The sequence below is a fragment of the Mustela erminea genome, chromosome 10, assembly GCF_009829155.1.
Source record: "Mustela erminea isolate mMusErm1 chromosome 10, mMusErm1.Pri, whole genome shotgun sequence".
In the NCBI taxonomy this organism is placed as follows: domain Eukaryota; kingdom Metazoa; phylum Chordata; class Mammalia; order Carnivora; family Mustelidae; genus Mustela; species Mustela erminea.
The window spans coordinates 59167939-59193176 of record NC_045623.1 but is presented as its reverse complement, the minus strand read 5'-3'; the positions used below and the strand labels follow the sequence as shown (position 1 = coordinate 59193176).

Genomic DNA, 25238 nt, shown 5'->3' with positions numbered 1-25238 from the left:
CTGGCCTGCACCTGAGTGGGGACCCCACTCATCTCACAGTGTGGCCAGAGAGACCACCCGGGGAGGGTGTATCCCTCAAATGCCCTTGCCGAAGTCCTGGGAACAAGGCGACGGTGCATGGCTCCAGTGGGAACCCCACCTGGCCCGTCCCAGCTGGGGGACACTGCAGACTGAAGAGATGGGAGGGGCTCAGGCAGCCAGCACGTGTGTGTGTGTGTGTGTGTGTGTGTGTGTGAGCGAGAGAGAGAGAGAGAGAGAGAGAGAGAGAGAGGCTATCTTTCAATATAACAAGAACTGCAAAAAGGAGTGTGGCGTAGTCTCTTCCTTAGGAAGCTTTCAGTGTGATGGGTACTTCGGAGGCATTGCCAAAACAAGCCCTTCAAAGTGTGAGCCCCAGAGCCCAGTCCCCACTGCCCCCTCTTCTTTGTCTGGCAGGCAGCCCCCAAGAGGCTGGGTGACCGACTTCTCAAATTACCTTCTAAACCTAGAGAAAATGCCTTGCTGGCTGTTCTGGGGTTCCATGTTTACATCAACGTTTAAATACTGGTAGGACGAGAGAAACCCAGTTCAGGATATGAATTTTCGCTCAGTTTTCCAAGGAAATTATCAAGTCATCCAAACCTGCATCGAAGTCTCCTCAGGAAAGGTGCACATTGAGACTACAGGGTGGCTGTAGTAAGGGCTGGACCCCACCCTTCAGGGCAAAGCTGGAGGAACAGGGCTTGGTGCTTGGGAAAGCCTCAGTCCGCAGTTCCCTGGTCCCTCTGAAATGTCTCACGCAAGTTACCACTGGGAAACTGGGGTGTGAATCCTGAGTCAGCCCTGACCCAAGCAGGCAGCAGGTGCATGGGCCATACGTAGGGTCTAGAACCTTCTGTGGGCCTGCTGCCAGCATTTCCTGAGCACCCCTGTGCTCACCGAGCATCCCCTAATCCTCTCACCTTCCGCTACAGTGGGCTTCTGTCACTGTCCGGGTAGCTGTCCATTTCCTCCTTCCTAGGATTCCAGCCCTGCCCTGTTCCTCAACCGGACTGGCTCTTCCTGATCCGGTCCTGCCTGGACTTCAGCCGTCGCCCATGACAGAGTTCCTCAGCTATTGCTGTATTAGGCCCGATGACCTATAGTTCTTTAGCAGCAGCCCCCGCACCCGTCAAAACACTTATGGCAAATAAAAATGTCTCCAGACACTGTTGACGCTCCCCTGGAGGGCAGAATCACCCCCGAGTGAGAGCCATTTCTCCCTTCGGTGGCGATTCTCATCTGACCGGCTCCCCTAACCCCAGACCTTCTTCTCCCTCTGTCCCCACAGCCTCGGCCTGCAAATGCTATGCCCCTACTCATTCTTGTGCTGGTTTCTTCTGATTAGCTGTCTCTGCTCAGCTAGTCACGACAGTGACTGCGACCGTCAGCTGAGCATCTGCCCGACGTCAAATACGTGTTTTATAAACATCACCATATTTAGGTACAGTCTACGACGCTCCCCATTTACAGAGGTTAAGAGGGGTTAGATGACCTGCCTGAAGTCACACAGTTACTAAACCCAGTTTCACGGTCGGAGTGTCTAAAGCCCATGCTTCCGGCAATCACTCGATTTGTCCGGCTTACAAGAGAGCCCTCACTGTGCCTTTCCTCCACTAGCAGTCACTGACCTGTCTCTCACCTATGACAGACCTGGACTGAGAGGTCCAGGAGAGGCTGTCACACTCATGCCTGAGTATCCCAGCTAGCCAGGGACAGGTAAAGCTCGTGCCCCACGGTCCCACAGGCCTGCCTTTTCAGGCTTCCCCATGGCAACAGTGACTCCTAGGAGGACCCTGGGCCTGTTCCAGAAAAGAGGGGGCTGCCTCCTTCTGCCCCAGGGGAGGGGAGCTCATGAACACAAGTCCTTTGTCTGACTGTATAGTGTTTGGAACAGGAGGCCCTTATTTCCAGCAGCCCACCGCCATTCCCTCATGCATTTCCAGAGGGTCTGTGCTTTCTCTGAAAGGGCTTTGGATGGAATTGGGGTTCGTGGAAACAAGACACTGGACCGGGGTGCCTGCTGCCCGGTTGTGGCGTGAGGGACCCAGCAGCTTTAATCACTGATGGAACAATCGGATGGAGCTAGTGAGAGGGTATGTCCTTGAGCGGGGAGGGGACTCTTCCCCTCTCCAGGCCTTTCTCTTCTTCAAACTGTGGCCGTTAAGTAAGTACAAGGACGTGTTTAAAGCCATTCCATTGTAGCGCCCCTGAGGTCAGACCTGGGCTTGCATCCCTGCTCGAGAACCAGCAGCTGTGACCTTAGGACAGTTACAGAAACTCTCTAGGCCTGTGTTTCCTTCTCAGTAAAAATGCAGATGAAGTGTCTGAGTCACTAGATGGTCAGGAGGATTAGTGCGCTAATGCGTGGGAAGGGTCTGGCTCCTGAGGAGACTCTGAGAAGTTGGATGGAGCGGCCTCCTACCGGCTGTGTGACTGGGGGTGTATTACACAACCCCTCTGTGTTGGTGATCACGGTGGTCACCATCAACTGACAAAGATGCTTATTTAAGAAGCACGCGTCTGGGGTGCCTCAGGTCAAGATCTCAGGGTCACGTGGTTCCTGGAATTCTGTGGGCTGGCCTGGTGTTTTTTTGTTTTTTGTTTTTTGTTTTTTGTTTTCTCAGGAAGGGAAGGGAAACACCTACTTGTTAATGGCCCGGAAGCCTCACCTTGTCAGTCAGGGTGCTGTCGCAGGCCGGGTGTGCCAGGAGCAGGCGCACCATGTCGGCATTGCCGTGGTGACAGGCTAGCATGAGGGCCGAGGATCCCTCGTGGTCCTGCAGGTTCACGTCTGCCTGGCAGCTCAGCAGCGCCTGGACCATGTCCTGGCGGTCGTGGCTGACTCCCAGCATCAGCGCCGTCTGGCCTCCCTGCCATGCAGAGCACAGGAGTGTGGTGAGGACCCCCTCTCCAGCCCAGGGATGCTCAGGCAAGACTTTGCCAGAAGATGACTGTTGATCTGAATCTCCTTTTGCTGCTGGGATTGGACCCATCCTTCTCCACCCGGCAGACTTCTGCTTTCCCCTCGAATACCATGCAGATGCCACATCTCTTTAAAGCCCTCTACTAACCCCTCGGGCTTAACATTGAACTTACCACTTGGTATTGCAGCCCATCAATCTCTCTCTTTCTCGTGGACTGTGAATCAGTTTCTGATGGCAGGGACTCTGTCCCCCCAGTGCCTGGCACTGAGCATATGCTGATGAATGTGGAATGACATAAAGGAAGGGCTGACTGCTTCCCCACCATGGCTTCCTATAGCCTGCCCCAGCCTGACTTCCTCCAGGAAGCCTCGGTCTGCTCAGAACACCCCTGGTATCTTCAGTTCATTGATACCCAGAACCCTCTCGGTCTTGATGAGATCTCTGCTTGCATGGTCGTATGGTCATTTCTAATCCATAGTCTCGGACAGTTTTCTTTTAAGTTTTTTATTTAGTTAAGTAATATCGACAGCCCACTTGGGGTCTGAACTCACAAACCCGAGATCAAGAGTCACGTTCTTTTCTGACGGAGCCAGCCAGGTGCCCTGCCACAGACCCTTTGTAGCACCCCTGTAATCAGCGCTCATGGCGGTGCCTTAGAGTCAGAAAGTGAGCCCAAGCCCTGGTTCTCCTGTTTCCTGCTGCGTGACCCTGGCACCGTTCCTTACAGTCCCTGAATCTTGTTTCTGTTTCTTTTATTAAAAATTAATATACTAATGACCTGTCCCATGTAACTCACTTTTGTGGGAATCAAGTGAAATAAAGGATATAAATGTAACAATGTATGGTAGCGATTTTTCTGATTTCAAACTGGCCATTATTCCTCATCGATTTTCCTTTATATCCATGGCTCTCTTACACAGCTCGACTGTATTTTGCCCTCATGGTTCTCCTGGGTCCTAGGCAGGTCCGGCTTGTCTCTCTCACCGGACATCAGGCTTTTTTAAGGTGGTGAGAATGAGGCAACCTTTCTGTTTTCTGTCCTTTCAGATCCCCTGCGGCTCTGAGCGCCGTGTCGTACGCGTAAAAAGTGCTGAGGACATGCTTGCTGGCGTGTTTGTTCACTGATACAGGCCAGTGGGCGGTAACTGATGGATTATGCTTCCCTGCCCAGAATGCTGGGGCTTAGGGAAAAGAAAGGGGGTTTGCAATCAGGAAAATCCTGGCTGTGCTGCTTATTATCTTTGTGAATCTGGACAAATTAACCTCTCAGTGACTTTTCCTGATTTGGTAAAGTGGGAGTGCTTAACAAAGTTATCTGCCTCGCGGGGCTGTTTTGAGACCCGAATGCTTCACAGGTGCTCGGCATGTGTTAGCGCTTAGTGTTGTTAGGAGCATGGGAGGTAACGTAGTATGAATGCTCAGTATGTGAGAATGTATTCTTCGGGGTCCTAGTTCTCCATTTCTCTGGAACACAGGCACATCTGTCCAGAAAAGCCTATTTGCCTTTTGGGTTGCTTATACTCAGCCCTGAAGTAATGGTCCGTCCGTCTGTCCTCCCTTCCCCTTTTTTTCCCTCTCCCTCCCTCTGTTTCTTTCATTTTGTTTATTCATTTGAGAGAGGGAGAGCATAAGCAGGGCAGAGGGAGAAGGAGAAGCAAACTCCCCGCTGAGCCGGGGCCCCAGTGCGGGGCTCCATCGCAGGACCCTAGGATCATGACCCGAGCCGAAAGCAGATGCCTAACGGACTGAGCCACCCAGGCGCCCCATAATGGTTCCTCCGTTACTGGACTAACCAGACCATGAGATTTCCACTGAGACCCTTCTCTCCCAGTCGTATTAAAGCCAGATGACATATGTAGATTGTCTTTTTGCCCTTCTGCCTGACTTCCCCTGTCTTCCTCACCTCCCTCCTGTTCCAATTCAATACAATTTAATTCAGTGATATTTACAGAGTGCTGCTATATCGTCAGACGCTGTGCTGATCCTGGAGATACAGAAAGAAATCAACCGCTGAGCCTAGGAGACTCCCAGCCTCTTAACTCATTCTTATTTACCTGACCCCTGTGGCTCGCCTCCCTGGAGAAGCCCTGGAGAGAGGGAAGGGAGCAGTGGCAGCTATGAATTCCCGCCCCTCCTTGAGCAACCAGGGATGAGCAGCTTACCTTCTAGAGCATCATTTTCTCCCCCATAAAATAAAGGGCACTGGGGGGACCTGGGTGGTCCAGTCTATTAAGTATCTAACTGATTTCTGCCCAGGTCATGATCTCAGGGTTGTGAGATCATGCCCCTCTCAGGTTCTGTACTGGGTGTGGAGCCTGCTTGAGATTCCTTCCCTCTCCCTCTGCTGTACCCTACTCCCCCCCTCTCTAAAAAAGGCGGCGACGGAGCACTGATTTTGATTTTGGTGCACATCCCTTCTTGCAAGAGGATCAGTTTAGAGGGGCGCCTGGGCGGCTCCATCAGTTATGCGTCTGCCTTCAGCTCAGGTCATGATCCCAGGGTCCTGGTATCCAGCCCCTCACCGGACTCCCTGCTCCGTGGGGAGCCTGCTTCTCCCTCTCCCTTTGTCTGCCGCTCCCCCTGCTTGTGCTTGCTCTCTCTGTGTCAAATAAATAAATAAAATCTTAAAATTTTTTTAAAAAGAGGGCCAATTTAGAAAAAAATTAATGTTTATGGGAAGCATTTAAAATAAAAACAACTTGGGGTGCCTGGGTGGCTCAGTGGGTTAAAGCCTCTGCCTTTGGCTCAGGTCATGATCTCTGCTCAGTGGGAGAGCCTGCTCCCCCCCACCCCCGCCTGCTGCTTTGCCTACTTGTTATCTGTCAAATAAATAAATAAAAATCTTTTAAAAAAAATGAAATAAAAACAACTTTATTAAATTTGAGGATGTAGGAGCCCTAGCCCTTTGAAAAACAGAAAGTGATCTGCAGATGTCTGTTTCTTGCCACCAGTAGGACTGCTGTTCAATGGAGTGTGCAAAGTGACCCAGTCTGTGTAGGCTACCATCTGCACTTTGTGGGGGGTAGAAAGGGGAGTTAAATATATTGTTGGGAGGTACTTTTTATGGGTCTCCTTGTGAGTGGTATTATCTTATTATTCTAGGGTCTTTTTAATTTTTATTTTTTTAATTTATTTAAATTCAATTAATTAATATACAGTGTATTATTAGTCTCAGAAGTAGAAGTCAGTGATTCATCAGTCTTTTCTAACACCCAGTGCTCATTCTAGCACACGCCCTCCGTACTGCCCATTACCGCATCCCCCTTCCCCCCTCTCCTCTGACGACCCTCACTTTCCTATGATTAAGAGTCTCTTACGACTTGTCTCCTTCTCTGATTTCATCTTGTTTTAGTTTCCCTCCCTTCCTTTATGCTCCTCTGTTTTGTTTCTTAAGTTCCATGTATGAGCGAAACCGTGATAATTGAGACAGTCTTTTCAAAGATGCTGGTACAGTGAATAGCCTTGGAAGAGAGAGAGAGGATCTTCTCCAGAACAGAGGGCAGACATGCTCACTATCCCATATAAAAGATGCGGGTTCCCAATGCTCACGGTTCCTTTCTGGTAATATAACCCACTCTGCACAGGAAGCTAGTGTAAATACTGACTCTATGACTACTCTTCTTGCCGTGAATGATATACTATTCTTTGTCTCTGGCACAAGAGTTTCATGTCTTCTACCAGCATCCAGGACATTGTAGCATGCTAACCGATTAGCTCTAAGGTAGAGTACAATCTCAGATCCTTCACAGTTCTTGATAGTTAGGCTTACATCTCTGATCACTCTAGGGGCGGGAAGGAGAGTTGCAAGCCCTCCATTGTTCACGTATTACTCAAAGACGGGTACGTGGTCTTTTGAGGAGTTCCCATTGTTCCCTGTGGACCCTTGTCTAACGCAAAGCTCTAACTGGCTAAGGACCAGACCCCTACTCTGTGCTGTCAAGTAGAGGGGCCGGAAGTTGAACAGAGATGTTCAACCTTCTGAACTGCTTTCTAATTCATGATTGAGATCGGTCACCTGCAGGGGCTTCCCACACATCAATGAGCAAATGTTTTCCAGCCTTTTCATACCTTCTCCTGCTGGTGCTAACTGTGGGATCACTTTGTTTAAGAAGTCAGATCTAGATGGACTTTGCTCAGGTATGGACCAGGACATAGACGACAAGCTCACTGACCTCCATCCTGGCCTGTCTGGATCTCTGAAGCTTCTGAAGACACCAAATGTGTAGGCTTTGGACAAATGCCATTTGCAGGGTCCAGCCTTCTTGGGTTAAAAACTACATAGATCTATGTGGAATTTCTCCCCCCACTGGCAGAATAAAACTGAGAGGTACCCATATTTATTCAAGAGGGGATCATGTTCACACCTCCTACCTGAGTAGCTTGGATGTTCACATTTCCTTCCCTTAAGAGTTTCCAGACGACAGCCATGTCTTCATCCGTCTCTGCAGAAGCCAAGGGAGTGATCATCACGGCAGTATAGCCAGCTTTGTTCTGATGGTCCACATTGCAGACACCTGCAAGAGGAGCGGTGAGCATTGGACTAGCTCCCAGGGGAGCAGAAGTGAGTTTCTGCTATAGCTGCCTGCTGGTTAAAAGGCCATGGTACAGAAGAGTCCTCTCCCAGTGGTGGAGTCAGTGTTTATATCTGTAGCAGCCTTTAAAAGTGGCTAGTTTCTTTTGCAAGTTTTCTAGGCTACCCAGCAATAAAGGTCCATGGTGGTAGAGTCACAGATGGCCAAGGGGTACGGTGATCATGACTATTTCCTAAAGCAGTGTTCTGGATGCTGAAGGTCAGTGAACCTTCATAAAGGGCCCAAGTGAAGGTGAAATGAGACCAGGACATGACTCATGCGGCCACATACCACCCACTGTCCGTTTTAGGTTTTACTCTACGTTATGTGTAACTCAACCTACCGGCTGAGTTTTCAGGTCTTTCCCAAAGGCCTAGTGGTATGTTGGGCAGTGTACCAGGAGGCCTGAAAAATGCCACAGGAAAAATATAGGACATCTTCCAGGAATAACCATCTTATTTGAAAAATGGAAGGGGAAAAAATGTCTCCATGCATTTTTGTATTAATAATACATTTCACAGTAGAGCAGAAAATCGCGTATCTTTAAGATGAAGTATTAGTTGAGAACTCAGAAGCAATGTCTGCTTTGTAACCCGGGGATGTGCATACATTCACACCCCGCTCCGTCGAAGGCAACATAGGAGATCATCAGCCTGTTATCTGTTGTAGGAATGACCCCGTCTCTTACGGGCGGTATCATGTGGTAAACAAAATCTTTCCCATGCTGTTGCTGAAGAACCGATGTATCGCTTTTGCACACTAAAAGAAACTATCTCAGTGGATCAAGTCATTTAGCCTTTCTTAGCATTTCCTCTGTAAAATGGGGATAGTAACAGAACCTGTGGGGCTACTGTGAAACTTAACGAGTGAATATCTAAAGCACTTAGAACTGTACCTCACAAACACTCAATAAGCATTAACTGTTTCGCTATTATTGTCCAGAATAGTATTCTGGTTTTTTTTTTTTTTTTTTTTTTTTATAGCCTTGCCACTTGCTCATGAAGACTTAGGTACTCATTGTAACAAACCTGGACTTTTATGAAAAAAATGTCTGGGCTACTTATAAGTTCTGTCCTTGGGTAAAAAACCAATATTGGTTTGACATTCCCTCCACCCCACCTCAAACAGTTTTCCAGAAGTGTGCCATTGCGATGCCAGGATGCCAATGGATATATTAAAAAAAAATTAATTCTGACCACTGTCGTGACCGGTGGGGCTATGAAAGCGGATTACAGCCCCACGCACAGCCTCACAGCTCAGCCCTGAGGAAGAGGGGAATATCTGCATTGCCTTCCTATTGATTTTTTTATTTTTACTTCAGGACTATTTTACATTTGCTTTTAGGAGACGTAAACAATCCTCAGGTTACACTTCTCTTTACTCTCTTCAGAAACATGACTTATGACTCAGTAGGGTAAGGACTGACTTCTCCTCAGGGACTCAGAAAAGGGGCTGAGGACCCCCCGGGCTTCCGAAGCAGATTCTCCTGAGCGCACACCAGGGAGGGAGCCAACCCTTGGTTGGGGGGTGGGGGGAACACTCTTGACTGAGCCCATCCAGCTCCGCAAGCATTCTCCTCTGCAGCGGTGTTCTGGCAAAATAAAGGACAGATCACAAAGGACTAAGGTGGTGGAGGTGCACCCGCTGGGCTGTGTACTCAGTCATGATGAGTCACCTCTGTGCAGCCCCTTACAGTGTGTAAAGTGCTTTCTGGATGCCTCACAGCTGCAAGCCTGGGTTTCAGAGGGTGACCGATACGCCCTCCTCAACAAGCCGCCTACAGTGAGGGAAAAGAATGGAACGTTCCGCCCATTCTTTGCTCCCCTTCATATTCTGTGCTTATGACTATTTCAGCTCTATCAGTATGATAAACAGAAAGCTTCCAGATCACTTTAGGGTTGAGGAGAACCGAATGGATTCTCCGTTGACACCAGCAGAAATGTGTAACAGCCAAAGCTTAGGTCGTCTGCTCTTTGGCCTGGCCTGGGCCACCTGGAGGTTTCAGTGTGAACTACTTCAAAGTGAGGCTCTGCATTTCCAATCTTTGGATTCTTTATGCACAGAACACAGGTATGCTCCATTTAATAATGTGCCTTTCTCAATGGAGCTACCCCTTTTATGATGTCCCTGGTTCCATGAAGAACTCAGATCTAGCACAATTGGCTCAATGCCAGAGTTGTGACTTTATCTTCCTCTGATACTGTGGAAAGCAAAAAGAATTTTAGGCTGTCATTAGGTATATCATCTTTCCATTCAGGTAAAAAGCCCTCAAGGCTGCTTAAGGGAATTTGGAAAAACGGAATGATCAGAAGGAACCCGGCCTGAGAAAGGCTTCAGCGGAAAGGGTTGGGATAGAAAGGGAATGCAGCAGCCCTAAGGAGGGAATGAGCTTGGTGAGCCAGAGGCCATGTGACTGGAGTGGGGGGAAGGAGGATGCACGGTGATGACCGAGGCAGCAAATGCAGGTGGGGGCCAGGCCGTCCGGGATTCCTGAAGGCCAGGCTGAGGAAGCTGCCTTTCATTCTTCCAACAGTGGAAAGGCATTTAAGGCATGGAAGGCATGGAAGGCATTTAAGCCAAGGTGGGTAAGATCCAAGTTGGGGGAAAGCTGTTGGATCTGGAATGCGGACTTCCTGATGCCCATGTAAACTCCTCCTCCGGCCTCCTAAATAGAGGTTACAGATCTAGCATGTGCTCCAATTCCCGGATGCAGAGAACAGGAAGAACAGACCAATGGTATCAACTTTAAACCCCAGCAACACACTGAGTCATTGCCGTGATCTCGGAATCACGCAAAATTCTGTTGACTTTTCTGAGCGTCACTTTCATCATCTTAGAATAGGGATAATCATCCCTATTAGCAGGAGTTATGAGGATTAAATGAGCTCTCATATGCCAAGTGCGTAGCAGAGGGCCTAATCTGAGGACATCATTTGGGGTTTTATAAGTACCCTCCTAGGGTCTCCCTCAAACAACCTTCCTAAACTCATAGATGCCATTGGGCCTGGACCCGCCTTCAGCCAGCCCCATCGGCCACCTGTCCACACCATCACTCCTGGGCTGCGTGATATTGTCCCACACAGCAACATGAGGATAATAATACCTCTATCACAAGAGTGTTGTGAAGAATGGGTGACATCACTAAAGGCACGGCGGTCTTAGTCCAGCTCCTGGAATACAGGAGGAACTCAGGACAGTGAAGAACCTTGGTGCAGGAAGGAAGTAGGTACCAAAATGGCCCTTCACGGAGGGACCCAGGCTTAGCAGGCGCAACCATTTCTGACCTGTCTCCAGTAGCAGCTTCACGACAGAAAAGTTGGAGTGGGACACGCTGTAGTGAAGGGCCGTGTTCCCGTTGCCATCAGCCAAGTTCACCAGCAGCTTCAGGAAGTGTGGGGACAGGGGCTGGACCCCACGGAGGTAGGCAGCCACCACGGCAGGGCTGGACGACTTCCGGCTGGAGACGCGGAACCACTCTTGACGGATGGTGTTCAAGCTCAGCCTCTGAAATACCAACAGATTTCAATTCTAGGATGTCGCCTGGCCTGGGGTGCTCAAGCTGGGCCACTAGTTTCCATGGGAGAGGGCAGCTTTGGATGCTTCACCTCTGTTCCCTCAGCTCCCTCTAACTCTGTGTGACCTACTCCTGGAAGTTCAGAGCTAGGGCAGATGGGGGGTGGTCTGAACCTGTGCAGTCAGCCCCCACCTGACGTAGAAGGAGGTCTGGGAGAGCAAACAGTAACCAGTGACAAAGTGCAGGGGACAGTTTGAATCTTCTGTGAGTTTAGATCACACCCCTGTATGCATAGGATAACCAAGCCCCTGTCTTTCACACACACACAGCCAGCCTACATTGACCTTAGCCTGGACCCTACCAGGACTTTTGTGTGTTTTTAATAGGCATAGCTAGCAGGCCACAACATTTTACTAATGGGGAAGACGCATGCCGAAAACTGAGATAAACAACAAGTCCAATTTATGCTAGAAATAAAAGCCAAACAGCTGGGTTTGAGTTATTTTTGGCTATTAAGCTTTGCTAGGACCTTCAGAGCAAATGGTTTAACAACCCATGGCAGGACCTCACTATCTGTAGTGTACAGCTTCTTTGGAACCATGGAGGAGGAGAGTTCCAGAGCGAATGACATCAATTCTGTGTGTTACATGACCTATGTGTTTAAAATAGAACATGCTTAAGTTACTTATCTGAAGGGGAGGAGAAACCATGGGGATGTGATTTCATAGTTATTCTGGAAATGAACTAGGTTTAGGGTCCAGACTAAGCTGTGACCTTGGAACTCACAGAGTCTTTATGAACCTTACTTGTCTCATCTGCAAAATGGGGATGAAATAGGACTAGGTCCCTAACCTCCCGTGGCTCGACAGAATGAGGTCCTTGTACAGACTGCTTTGTCTCTCAGGTGGGGTGAGGGTAGAGGGTACTTTAATCCTAATACAGGTGTGGTGTCAGGTTTGCACATCCTCTATCGCTTTTCTTTTCTTTTTAATTTTAAGATTTTTAAAAAAAGATTTTATTTATTTATTTGACAGAGGCAGAGAGGCAGGCAGAGAGAGGAGGAAGCAGGCTCCCTGCTGAGCAGAGAGCCCGATGTGGGGCTTGATCCCAGGACCCTGGGCTTTAACCCACTGAGCCAACCAGGCACCCCTAAGGTTACTGTTAAGTAAACTCTACACCCAACTTGGGACTTGAACTCATGTCCATGAGATCGAGTCGCATGCTCTACCAACTGAGCCAGCCAGACACCCTTCCCCTATCACTTTTCTAGGCAGAAACAGTGGAACCTTTCATGGCTGAAACACTTTTTATATACCAGAATATCTCCCTCTCCTGTGGAATTGTCAGGAGACTCTGGAGAAAGATCCTAATATTAAGGAACATACAGCTTAGTTCTGTAATTCATTTAAAATTAAGTAACAGGAGTTTCAATCAACATTTGCATCACATACTGTTTTTTTGATGTTGTTGTTTGTTTGTTTTTTAAACAATCTGGCAACTGTTGTTTGCAAAATCAGCTAAGATAAAATAATGAAAATGGGTTGGGCTGAATCAATCATTTTTTTACCCCTAAGGCCCTTCTGTGAAGGAAAACAAAGGGGCTTTAAAAATGCTCACAGGCTGTTACATGTCAGGGCCTACCAGTTGGCTCTCCTGACTTGGGAATATGTGTCTGTGCCAGGATTTCTTGAATAAAAGTAAAACCTAATGGCTACATGTTTAATTCCCTGTGGGCCATGAAGGTGTTAAGAAGCAAGCAAATTTTTTTTTCTTTTTTTGCTTTTGGTCACTTGACCCATAGGTTCATGTCAAGAAACACAATAAAGGGATGCGTGGGTGGCTCAGTCAGTTAAGTATCTGCCTTCGGCTCAGGTCACGATCTCAGGGTCCTGGGATCGAGTCCCACACCGGGCTGCTTGCTCAGTGGGGAGCCTGCTTCTCCCTCTGCCTGTTGCTCCCCCTGCTTGTGCTCTCTCTCTTTGTTTCTCTCTCTCTGACAAATAAATGAATAAATCAGTAAAGACTACAGAATTAAATACCGGGGCTTGAGGGTAATGAAGACATGCTGCCCACCACCCACCTTCATTTTATTAATGAGGACACAAGCTCTGAGCCACGAAATGACTTGCTCAGTATCTCACCGACAGCTCTCCTGGGACTAGAACCCCCGGGTCCCGCGCCACGCGCTCCTCACTCCGACCACAGTTCTCCCCAATCATGAGGCGATTTTGAGCCCAAGCCACACGAGGGCTGGTTTGGTTTTGAAGCCACACACAATTTTATGCTGGATGTTCAAGGGCAATGCCTGGGAACGTTCCGCGGCGCCTCAGAGCACCGGGCTGCTCCCTGGTGCGTCAGCATCCAGTCCCGTCTCCTGGCATCATTATCCTCACACCGGCAGCAGAGTTTGGGCAAAGCAGGGCACCCTGGGGGAAAGGGATTCCGTGCACACGCACACAGCTGCCTCAGGCAAGGGACCAAAGTCACCCAGTTGGAACTAAGAGCTTAAACGGTAGGGACATCTTTCCATGACAATGAAAAGTCACAGTACCAAGAGCTGGTCGTTGGTGGCCCCAGTTTCTGGCAGATGTTGGCTCAATGCCCGGCATGCGCTGAGGAATTCTTCTGAAGGTTTATATCTAAGGGAAAAACATATATATATGTATATATAATCAGTCTTCACATTAATATAAAAGAAAGTAATCCCCTAGCTTGACTTTGCTTCTCAGCAGCTGAAACACCCTCACTGGGCCACCTCCCAGGCAAGGCGCATCCCACTGAATTCAGCCTCCTGTCAGTGAGGCTTGGCGTCTGAACCCTGCTGAGGAGTGAGTCAAGCACATTGCCCTTTTTATCCTGCTGTTTTCAGGAGGCAGGAGCAGATCACCAAAGCATTCTGGGGGCCGTGAGACTAACGGCAGTTCCTGACATGCTGGGAAAAGGGAGGGCTGTCTTCCTGACTTTGGGTAAACTATTTTCTGCCTAAGTGACTTGAAAAATCCAGAGAACCCGATCCCTACCAGCAATTCTTTCCAGGTTGTTCTTCCATGAAGGATACCATCAACGTGAACAGAGTCAGTACAATGAAACTCCGTTAAGCTGGGATGTTCTCAGTGCTGAGCACTCTTCCTGGGTTAGTGGAAGGGCAGACGGACCATCCCGGGGTGGACTTCATGGCACTGGTCACCAGGAAGCTCTGCCTCAGCTTGTCTCTATAGTGCCGCCATGTTGAACAGCCCTGTGGACCTGCTTACCAGTCAGCCCCCACCCGCTGCTTGTCACTGCCCTAGCTTCTCCGCTGAGGGGGGTGATGTTGGTAATGGGGCTTACTATCCTTATTCCTAACACTTCTCTTTCTTTCTTTCTTTTTAAAGTAGGCTTCATGCCCAGCATGGCACCCAGTGTGGTGCTTGAACTCATGACCCTGAGATCAAGACCTAAGCTGAGGTCAAGAGGCAGATGCTTAACTGATTGAGCCACCCAGGCACCCCTCTATTTCTCTCGAGAGCCTGCTCTGTGGCAGGCACTGTGCTAGGCATTTTACATACTTTTTCTCATCCAGTCCCCAGATCAAACCTATCAGGTGGCTGTTACCCACGTATTACAGAAGAGGAAGCTGAGGCAAGTACAGTGGCAGACATGGGATTTGAACCCAAGTGTGTCCAGCCTCAAAGACAGTGCTGCTTTTCATCATGTGACATGACCTCACATCCCTTTAAAAGATGGGGTTATGTCAGCATGGCTAACGGGAGAGGTGAATAAGCATGTAGGTCAGAGTCAGACCAGACCTGGGTCAGAAGCCCCACTTGGCTGTGTCCCTTAACTTCTCTAAGCCTCTTTTCCACATCTGTAAAGTGGGGATTATAGTAATTTCTACTGTGTGGGATAATTAAAAGGATTATAGTGTATGTAAAGTCCTTCACATTTCCAGGGCGGACGATGTTAGCTTTATGTGTACAACCCCGTCTGTGACGTTATATCCCACGAAGGCGGGACTTAGGTCTATGCCTGGCATCAATTAGAAACTCAGGGAAGACGGGTGAATGGATAGAAAGATGAATGAACAAATGAACGAACAGAATAAAAGGATGAAGAAGTGCCCTTGCTCTTTCCCAGAGGAGCAGGTATCCGCATCTATACCCCGCTGACTCACCTCTCAGCCTTGGGATGGGGGGGTTCTTCCCCAGGCCCACTCTCCTGGCCTGTGGTGCTGCTGCCCTCGGGGAGGCCCTGCCCAGGCTTGCAGGCGGGGTGGGCCTCCTGGCCCCGCCTATGTTCTGGGCCATCACATTTCTTCTCGGCCTCACTGTCAGACAAGTCTTCTGGGGAGCTGTCCTCGCCGCTGGTCTCCTCGCTTGAGGTGGTCTCGTAGCTGGAGAAGGAGACGAAGGTCACTCATCCTGTGTTTCCTGCCCGGTGCAGGTCAACACAGGTAAGAACCAGGTGGGGTTCAGGTAATAATTCCCAACTTGCTAACCACATCCTCCATTCTTTGTATCTGCAGGCCTGGGTGAGGGGACTCCCAGGAACCTTACATTAGAGAAGGATGTGGTGGAGAGCCGTGGCTCTGACACTGGAGGCCATTTGGGGAGAAAAGATAATTAAGCTCCTGGAGGCAAATACACAAATAGCCCATGTCCTAATTGGCTGATGCATTTGGATGACCCAGACAAGCCATCCAAGATTCTCCCAAGAGCATTTGCTTCTGGAATCCTAAGATGTTGTCTAGACAGGGGCCCAGACGTAGGCAAACATCCCCCACCCCTACCCTGAATTCTCGGAGCTGACGTACAGATCTTCACGTCTCTGGGTGATTGTGAAGTTCCCTTTTGCCCCCCTGTTCTAGCCAGGCTCACACCTGACATGGGAGGACCCGTCTGTGACTCCTCCCAGCAGTGTTGCATAGGAAACATGAACAGTAGGGTGCCTGAACCCAGCATCTTGAGCTTCCTGGCTGTGGCCCGTTTCGGCTACTGCTTGCAACGGCAAAAGTGAGGGCATCAGCCTCCTTGTCTTGTGGCCCGCCCTCCCCAGCAGCGATGCTTAGGTTCAATTATGTGTGATTCCACTGAAGTGGCTGACCACAGACCATGGAGTAGATTTATTGATCCTTCTGCTGATGGTCAGTAGGAGACCCCTGATAGAGGATCCTGCAGTTAAGATAAGGATTTCAGACTCTGGGCCCATTGAACACTGCCACAGAGACCAGGGGAGACCAGTGGTCACAGCTTCCGCTGAACCCCTTTAGGCTGCTTCTCTGGATGCTGGCCCCAATGTAGGGCCCCCATGCTCACTGGACTTGCAAAGCCAGCCTGTTCCTTGGCATGCTCACATTCTGTCTTGTTTAAACCACAGAGGTTTCTTCTCTGTTGTGCTTGGAGCCACCTTTGGCTTTGGTGACTAAGAGAAGGGGGGGCGCATATTACATTTACCAAGCAGTTCTTGTCTTACAGTTGCTTCCATGAAAACTTCACCTGGAAGACTATCCAGTCAACAGAAATTTATTGAGGACCTATTGTGTGCCACACACTGTTCTAAAGTCCCTGTCCTAATTGAGCTAATATTCTTGTAGAGAAAAAACAGAAAACAAACATGTACACAATTAGACAGTGATAAGAACAATGAATCAAGTAATAAAGGACCATGGAATAGAGTGATGGGAGGAGGGGCTCCATTAATTAGAGCAGAAGTTTTTCACTTTGGCTGCACACTGTAATCACTTGAGGGTGTATAAATTCCCAATATCCACACAGCACCCCAGACTAATTAAGCCAGAGTTTTCAGAGAGGAGACTCAGGCATTGGTATTTTTAAGGTTCCCTCAGGGTTTCCAAGGTGCAGCCAAGGTTGAGAACCACTGCACTAACGTGACAAATCCTGAAGAGTATCTGGGACAGGAGACTTCAGGGCGGCAGCGAGACAGATGGAAGGACAGATAGCGAACGCAAAGGCCCCACGATGGGCCCCACTTGGCACACTTTAGGGAAGAAAGGTGGGAGTTGTTGGTAGACAATGGGGCCAGCAATAGCTATGAGATGGACTTCCAGGTTTGGGCATTGGGCAGGCACTGCTGAGGGCAGGTAAGCAGGGGAGAGAGAGGACGTGTTTCTGCCGGGTTCACAGAGTCTGACGTTAGTGGGAATAAGGACAGCAATTCTCCTAGAACATCCCATGCCAATACTTCTGATGTTTTCCTCACAGAGCCTGCAAGAGTGACGTCACTCTTGTTTAACTGGTGTCTCCCTTCTGGTCTGACCCAAACTAGCAGGTGTTTCAACCTCTTGGGCCCACCACTGGCTGGGCCTGGTGCCCCTCCTTTGGGCCCACACTCCCTTTTTGACTAGACTTCGTCTCAGCATATCACTCTTTTCCCTTTATTTCTTATCTCTACCCTGTCCAAACTATGAGCTAAAGGCAGGGACCATGATTTTTTTTTTAAATTTTTTTATTTTATTAACATATAATGTATTATTTGTTTCAGGGGTACAGGTCTATGAATTGACAGTCTTGCACAATTCACAGCACTCACCAGAGCACATACCCTCCCCAGTGGGCAGGGACGATGATTTATTGGACTTTTTAATCCCTGACACCTAAAATATTTGTTGGCATTTAATAGATGTTGAATGACTGATTTAGGAAATATTCTAAATCCAATGGTTTACTCTCTAGAATATATAAGGTTTGGTTCATGTTCTGAGTCAACAAACACTGGTTGTTTTTCTTCATTCTAAAAAATGCTGGTTTCGTTTGCAGTAAGTTAGTAAACGGAAGAAAAAAAATTAAATGGATGAAATCTGAAGTTCAACAAATTAAGAGTTTGTCCTGCTTTCAGCGTTGTGGTTCAGATTAAATGTATTCCATAAAGGGCCCATGTGCTCCCCAAACTCCCAGAAGCCACCTGGAATCCTGGCCCCAGGGACACCAAAGCCAAGACATTCAAAGCACAGGATCCAACAGACCACCACAGCTGGCAAGGAGCCAAACACATGCAAACCCAAGATGGAGTTTTAAAGGGCCATTAATTCCCTTGAAGAAAAATGAAAACCAGATGCTTCCCCCTAGGAAAAGAGAGCGCTAAGGACAAGAGTGGGATAGGTAGTGTGGAGGGGGGCAGTCTGGGCTTCGCGAGCGATGCTTACCCACCGTTAACCCCAACAAACTGAAGGTTCTTTTTGGTCCCATTACCTCCTGCACGGAAGCCATAGTCTTTCTTTTTCATTATGGATTTAAGGCTGGTCGACGGGGAGATCTCTAGGTAGACACAACATCACAGGTTAGAATGATTGTAGGGATGCCCCAGAAGGCAGCAAACCCAAGACTCTTACTTTGAGGGGAGACAGGCTGAAGGCATGGGAGGGGGTAGAAAGGGATGGAGACTAGATAACATAAATCAAAGGTGCTGAAGGTCTTTGAGGAGGCCCGGCCTTCTGGTCAACACCAGCCCAACAGTCCCCGTTCACAAGCCCCTCTGTGTGTGGATGACGGAGTGGAGTTCCAGGAGCACTCTTCCAGAAGAGCCGTGATCTGAGGCTCAGACTTGCTCAGTGAACGGCAGGACAGGCACAGAACCCGCTTCACAGGACTCCTGCTCCCACGCCCACCTCTGCCCGAGGGCAGCTCTGCAGACTTTCCTGGCGTATGTGCCACTTGTGCCCTGAGACGTGGGGTAGGCACGGCAGACGCGTGAGCAACAGCATGTCTCTTTTGCTGTGCTCAAAGGTACGGAAGGCATTTTCCAGCGGGCAAGACTGGAACTAGCACCGAAATAAAAAACCAGCCCATTCGTGATCTGCAGCAGGAAGCAGACTTGCACGGTGCTTGTTGAGCAAAGCAGAATATGGTTCCACTTTACTCAATAGAAAAGAGTGTGCGATCTGTTACAAGAGAAGTGCTGCTCAGCCCAAGGGTCGACTTCCACATGTAGCATTCAGTCTCTCTTACACACACACACACACACAAAATATTCAGTAAATTGTTTCTGAGCTCAAAGTAATGTTCCTCCAAAACCAGGCTAGAGCAAACGTCTAATGTGCAAGAACCAGAGAGGACCATGGGAAGGAGCCCAGGAAAGAAAGAAGGGAGGCTAAGGTCTGGAGCCCACACAGCCAGGGCTGTTCTTGCCCTAGACATTGCCTTTGCACATTGCAAGTCAGAGACGGGTCCCTCCCACCCCAAGTGGACATGGGCTGCAGACATGGTAAGTGAGTGGGGACTGAATTTCAGCACCCGTGTGCCTTCCTGGCTGGTTTCTTTGTGCCCTGTGCTATCTGTGCCCACTGTCTGTGGCAGCCCTGCCATCCCAGCCTTCCAGGACAAGGGTAGGGACACAGCCCCCTGCTGTTTCTCCCACTGGGTTCCTGGAGGTGTGTGAACCTTTTGAAAAATACACGCATGCAATTCAAATCTTTTTTCCCTTGGAGTCATCAGATAAAAGAGAAGTGGCTCCCTGTCTTGGGCACCAGTATTTACCCATCGGCGGGGAGGTAGGGGGGTCGGGGGGCTCCCTCTGGGGCGGAGCATGGGCTGAGTAGGCAGACAGCAGCAGGTTCAGGGAGCTCAGCAGCTGGCTCTGGATGCTGCTGAGCTTGGAGGCAGGCTGCTTGATGGCGCTGGCCAGCTCGGGGTACCCGTGTTCCAGGCAGCTCCACTGCTCCTGCAGGAGTTCCTGGATCTTCTTAACGTACTGGCCAATAGTGGCATCTGTGGGTGAGCTTGGTGGCCTCCCCGGGCGCTCCTTCCCTGGCGGCTCTGAACTGGCCTCCTCTCGCCCTGCTGGGGGCGACTTTCGGTCGCTGCTCCACGAAGAGCCTCCTGACACCCTGCCCAGACCCTCGGCTCCCACCTGTGGGCTTCCCTCCTGCTCAGAGCCTGCTTCTTCAATCCTCAGCTCCATGGAGAGGCAGCTGGGTATAGAGGGGGTGAGGACCACCTCGGGTCCTTGCGGCAGTGACAGCTGTGGTGGTGGCACGAATTCTCCTGGGCTCCGATCCCCCCGTCTGTGGCTGGTCTGCCCCCCTGAGAGGCCATTCTCCTCTCCTCCAGCCCTCCAGCTTTCAGAGCCTGTGCTGCCCAGAAGGTTGACCCCGATGCTCTTGTCACACGACTCCCTGGTCAAGAGTCCATGGAGGGGGTCAGTGTTGACCATGGCGTCAGTCTGGCCCTGAGAGTCTCTGGTGTTCTCGTGGCTAAGCTCTTCCGCCAGTCGAGCTACAGTGCGCTCGAGCTCTTGAATCCTCTGTCCTCTGGCCTTGACTTCCTCCTCCTGCTGCTGGAGGGCAGCTCTGACCTGGGCCAGTTCCTCAGTTCTTCCAGACAGCTCACCCTCGAGGGCAGACAGCCGCTGCTTCAGGCTGGAGATGCTTCCGGGATCCAACGCGGGGAGGCCCAGGCTTTCCTCTGTGACCCGGACGCCAATGCTTCTCACATCGATCTCCACAGGTGGTGGGGGTGGGATCTCGCTGATGTTGAGCTCGATTTCTTCTAGGGGGAACTCATTCTCAGGGATGGGTGATGGCAGGGGTGGGGGACTGGGTGTTGGGGAGCCAGGGGTGGCCACCACCTCCGCTTCTCTGGTTTTGTGTTTGTCGTCTTCATCCTCTAGAACGACAAGTGCATCCTGGGATGAGAAGGGAGGGCTCGGGAGAGAGAGGTGATTTGGAGCCTCCTCTTCATCTTCGTCCTCTGGAGGCTCGGTGCCCTCCTGCACCAGCTCTGGAATCCCTGGCACCAGGTCCCCAAACTCTCTGACTCTGGGTTGGGTTGTTGCTCGTGGAGTAGAGCTCTGAAAACCTGTAAATGCCTCTGCAGGGCCGAAGGCGCCATCACAGACACTGCCTTCACCCTGAAGTGGAGGGAGGGCTGGAGGTGTGGGGGGCCCTGAGTTTAGGCTCGAGTCCTCTGATGCCCTGTTCTGGAGCAGTGTGGCTGGCATGCTGGATGCTCTCAGGAGCTGGGGCCGTCCGCCCCCGGGGGCCGGCTCCGCCTCCCTGGCACAGGCAGCCTCCAAATGTCTGGCCGTCTCCGCCAGCAGGGCCTTCCGGTGGTAGCTCACCTCACTGCCGCTGGCGGAGGCTTGCGGGTGTTCACCCAGTGGCAGCGACTGGGCTCGCTCCTCTATCCCCAGCGACGCCTTCCTCGGCACCGCCGGGGACCAGTTTTGGTGGGGAAGAGCGGCATGGGGGCGAGCCCTGCTGTCGGGAAGGCTGAAGTTTCGAGGCAAAGTGCTGAACTTGGCCTGCTTGGCCCTTCTGTGGATAGGAATCCTTCTGATGGTGTTTCCCTTCTCAATGTCATCCACGTACTTGAGGAAGTCCAGGTCCAGATGAAAGCCATACGGGGTCTCCACAGAGTAGGGGTGGCTCTTTGGAGGGCCCTTCTCTTCATCCCCCTGAGAGGACGGGTCTTTGGCTGGCAGACATGTAAAAAAGAAGCACAATGTTAATACGAATTATGGGTGGTGAGGCCTAATGTGTGTCATGTAGACTTAACGCTCTCACGCGAGACTTCTATGTCCCAGCATCTAAATTAAGCTGAGATGCTCACAGTGTTCCGGCCATGCTGAGAATCCAGGTTATTAAATCAATGTGTACTTAGCCAATGTCTGCAAGGAAATAGGTAGAGGAAATAGTTTCCAATTTGCAGTATTCATCTCAGTTACTGCTGTGGAATCTGCCGGCAGGCCAGTAAGATAAAATAGTCTCGTACTGTTTTTCTGTTTTTGAGTCATGTAATTGCTGAACTGAAGCAGCCAGGCACCTGTCAGATCGGGGTACTAATTGGCAATTATGAACACTGAGGGTTTGGAAGGATAAGGTACACAACTGCCTCAACATTAAGACCCAACCTCGCATTATTCAGATGGATACTAGGAAATCTTGCGGAGTTCTGCCTTCTGCATTATGTAAGTGTCCTCATCCTGGTGAGCTTTCAGGCACGTGAAGATCAGAGACATGCGCAGCCCATGCTCTTTTCCACGCTGCGGAGTGCTTACCACGAACTTCACTTTCAAAAACTCGTGTCAAGTGAGGAAATACCACATTCTTCAAAGACTGGATAAAACGTGGTAAAGGACACGGGCCATGTAAAAGGGACATTGGCCTACATCCTCCAAGAGAGGTGGGACTCATGACTTCTCAGGGCAGCCCAGACTGTCAGGGGACATTGCGGTGAGAAAGTTCCCCATCACCCCTAAGGCACCATTGGTTCTCTTGACTGCCGTAGAGAACACTGAGGACAAGTCAGTCCTTCAACTAAATCCATAAGGACTTTTCTCCACGTAGCCTCTTCTTCAGGTTAAATAGTCTGTTCTCATGTAGTCCTCCTACATATGGACTCTGTGTGACATTCTGCTAACTGTGCCCCAAAAATGCTTAGCTCAGGAGAGCACATTCATGGGCAGCACAGAGATCGAGAATGCACATTCAAAAGCCTGGTCTGTATTTTGGTTGTTGGGGAAATTACTTAGCTTCCCTATGTCTCATCATCTATAGAATGGCAATACTAAGAGCAAGGTGAGATCCTTGTGAGAGCTGATTAATTTACACATAGAGAGTGCTTTGAACAATGATGAAAAGCCCATGTAATTATTATCTTTGTGGAAACAAAAAATATAGAGAACCGAAGCCCCACTGTGGAAACACAAAATACAGAAAACCGAAGCCCCACGATGGAAGCTGGTTTGCCCAGGCACACAGTAGGGGCTCCACAAATTCTCTGTGACTTGACTGATTGCTTGGTTCTAAGGGTCATGAGCCCTGGGGGCAAAATTACAAAATAGTAGTAATTCAATTTGCTTACTTCAACTACTGTTTTTTTGTGCACCTGTGTGTTGGTTGCTAAGCTAGATCCTAAGGACACAAAGATAAGTCAGGTACAGCCCTGCCCTCAAAAAATGTACAATCAAGTAGGAGAAACACCAGTAGGTACAACATGGTGTGCCAAGGATCCTAACAGATACATGCCCAAAAGACAGCCTTCCTGACTTAATTTCCCAATTTCTTTAGGAGGTTAACTGTGCCTTGGGAGGAGAGGGATGACTTCACAAAGCGACTTAAGATTGGGCATAAGATGAATGAAGAAGAATTTGCCCAAACAAGAGGGCGAAAGACATTGTACTGTTCGTGCCCAAGACGGCCACCATCACTTCCCACCCTCTCAGTACAGGCAAGGGAATCCCACACTGAGAGGTGGAGTCTATTTCTCCACCCCTTTGCAATCTGAGCTGGCCTGTGACTTCTTTGACCAATAATAAGGTAGAAATGATGCTGAGAGAATTCCAAGGCTAGATCCTAAGCCAGTAAGTTAGAAGCCACTCAGTAGAAGGTCAGATGCCATGTATGAAGTCCACCTTCCTGAGACTGCATTGTAAGGAAGCCCAACAGTCCCATAGAGAGGTGATATGGAAACAGGGAGAGAGCTGCTTTGCCAGCCCCAGCTGCTCCAGCCATCCCAGCCCAGCTGCCAGGCATGAGCCTTCAGATGGCTCTGGCCTCAGCCCTCATCTGATTTCAGTGACAGGAGGGACTCAAGCGAGAGTCACGCAGCTAAGCTGTGTTAGTCATACATTTTTGTTTTCAGCCAGTGAGTTTTGGGGTGTTTGTAATGCAGCAGTAAATAGCCAGGATAGATTCTAGCTACACATCAGAGAATGTGCAAAGGCACGGGGGTATGAAATCCCACAGTATTCTGGAGTTCCGTAAGTATGGGTGATGTGGCCAGGGACAAATGAGGCTCCGAGTGTGGTAGAGAAGGGTAAACAGGAGGAGATAGTTGGAAACGTCAGCAAGAACCAGGTCATGGGCCGCTTGCATGCACACCAACAAAGCCTTGACTCTACTTTCCAGGTAATCAGTGGTGGTGTCACCAAGAGTGTCCTCACAGAGGACTGGAAGGAGAACAAACCCAAGGCCCTGAGACCAGCTGAGAGCTTGCTGACATGCTCCAGGCAAGAAAAGCTAAAGGCAATGAAGGGAAAGGGACAAGTTAAAGAAAAGCTGCAAATGACGGTGCTCCCTGGGCGGTAGCTTCTTGGGGCTGCTTTTCCCCTAAAGGTGCTGGCGCACTAGGCCTGAGCCCTTCTTCTCTCTTGCCTGTTAGATCCCTCCTTTCAGTCAGTGCCATGCACTGTCAGGTGGCCCTCTGTGCTTAGAGAAGTACAGTTATCTCCAAAGAACTAAACAAAGCCAACCAGACCCTTGCAGGCTGACACTGTATCCACTGACACAGTCAAGCCTACCGGGCTCGATGCTCAATAAAGCCATGGGGCCTGTGGGCAGTTATGCCACCACCACAGCACGGGACAACCCATGGGATTGTCCTCACTGGGTTCCACTGGTACTGTGCCAGGGACCTGAACTTCAGGCAGTAATGAGTGGCGATTTCTCAAGCCCCCCCAAAAGACCAAATAAGTTCCCATTCACCCACACCAACTTTTTTTCACCAACCTGCTTTCCCCCAAAGAGGCACACTGGTCATTTCCATAAATGAGAGCTATTGCTCTCTGTTAAATTTCCAGGCTACGCCCAGCTGTCCTCTTAGGCCTCCTGGTCGACTCAGCAGCCTCCTGGATTACAGGGACAGGCCAAATCAGAGAGCAGATATTTGTTTAAAGTTAAGTAGAGAGCAGATTTATGACCCGAAGGCAAAGAACTCTCCTGAAGGAGAAGCTGCATTATTTATCTGCTTATTGCCTCAAATCAGTTGAGGCTGATTTACCCAGTGGCCTCTGGGAGCAGGTCCAGAGCACAAATACAAGAATAGCATCAAATAAGAAAGAACAGATTCAAAGGCAAAATCTTCCACAAGGGAGACTGAAGGAAACCAAAGGAGTCTGTGAGACGGAGCGCTATCCAGGATGATGGTTTTCATAGGTGCTTTTTCCTAAGCTAGTACTATGGGGTCTCTCTCTTTCTCTCTCTCTCTCTCTCTCGCTCTCTCTCTCTCACACACACACACACACACACACACACACACACACACAGAGCTGCTCTACCTACTATCCACCACTGTGTTCCTTCTCTTCCTCCCAGTTAGAAGGAATGCTGGACCTTGAACGAGGGAGATGATCTGATATGCCAGCAGACCTGTGCTCCCATCTGGCTCCGCTCCTCTCAATTCTACCTGGTGACAGGTATGAAGGAGCTCAGAATTCCGGGCGTGGGGCCAGGGCAAGAATTAATTAAAAGGACTGTTTCTGCTCAAAATGAGC

General features: G+C 49.8%; 1 protein-coding gene across 4 annotated transcripts in view; it reads right to left on the bottom strand.

The window, feature by feature from the left end:
- The window catches only part of KANK4 (KN motif and ankyrin repeat domains 4), a 68135-nt gene that overhangs the window by 4631 nt on the left and 38266 nt on the right, over positions 1-25238 (bottom strand). For all 4 annotated transcript variants that reach the window (XM_032302420.1, XM_032302421.1, XM_032302423.1 and 1 more), the window contains exons 3-9: positions 19502-21439; positions 18172-18283; positions 15184-15402; positions 13582-13669; positions 10801-11020; positions 7317-7459; positions 2691-2891 (exon numbers count right to left, since the gene is read on the bottom strand). In XM_032302420.1, the coding sequence (XP_032158311.1) occupies positions 2691-2891; positions 7317-7459; positions 10801-11020; positions 13582-13669; positions 15184-15402; positions 18172-18283; positions 19502-21439 (2921 nt within the window). The remainder of the gene's footprint in view (positions 1-2690; positions 2892-7316; positions 7460-10800; positions 11021-13581; positions 13670-15183; positions 15403-18171; positions 18284-19501; positions 21440-25238) is intronic.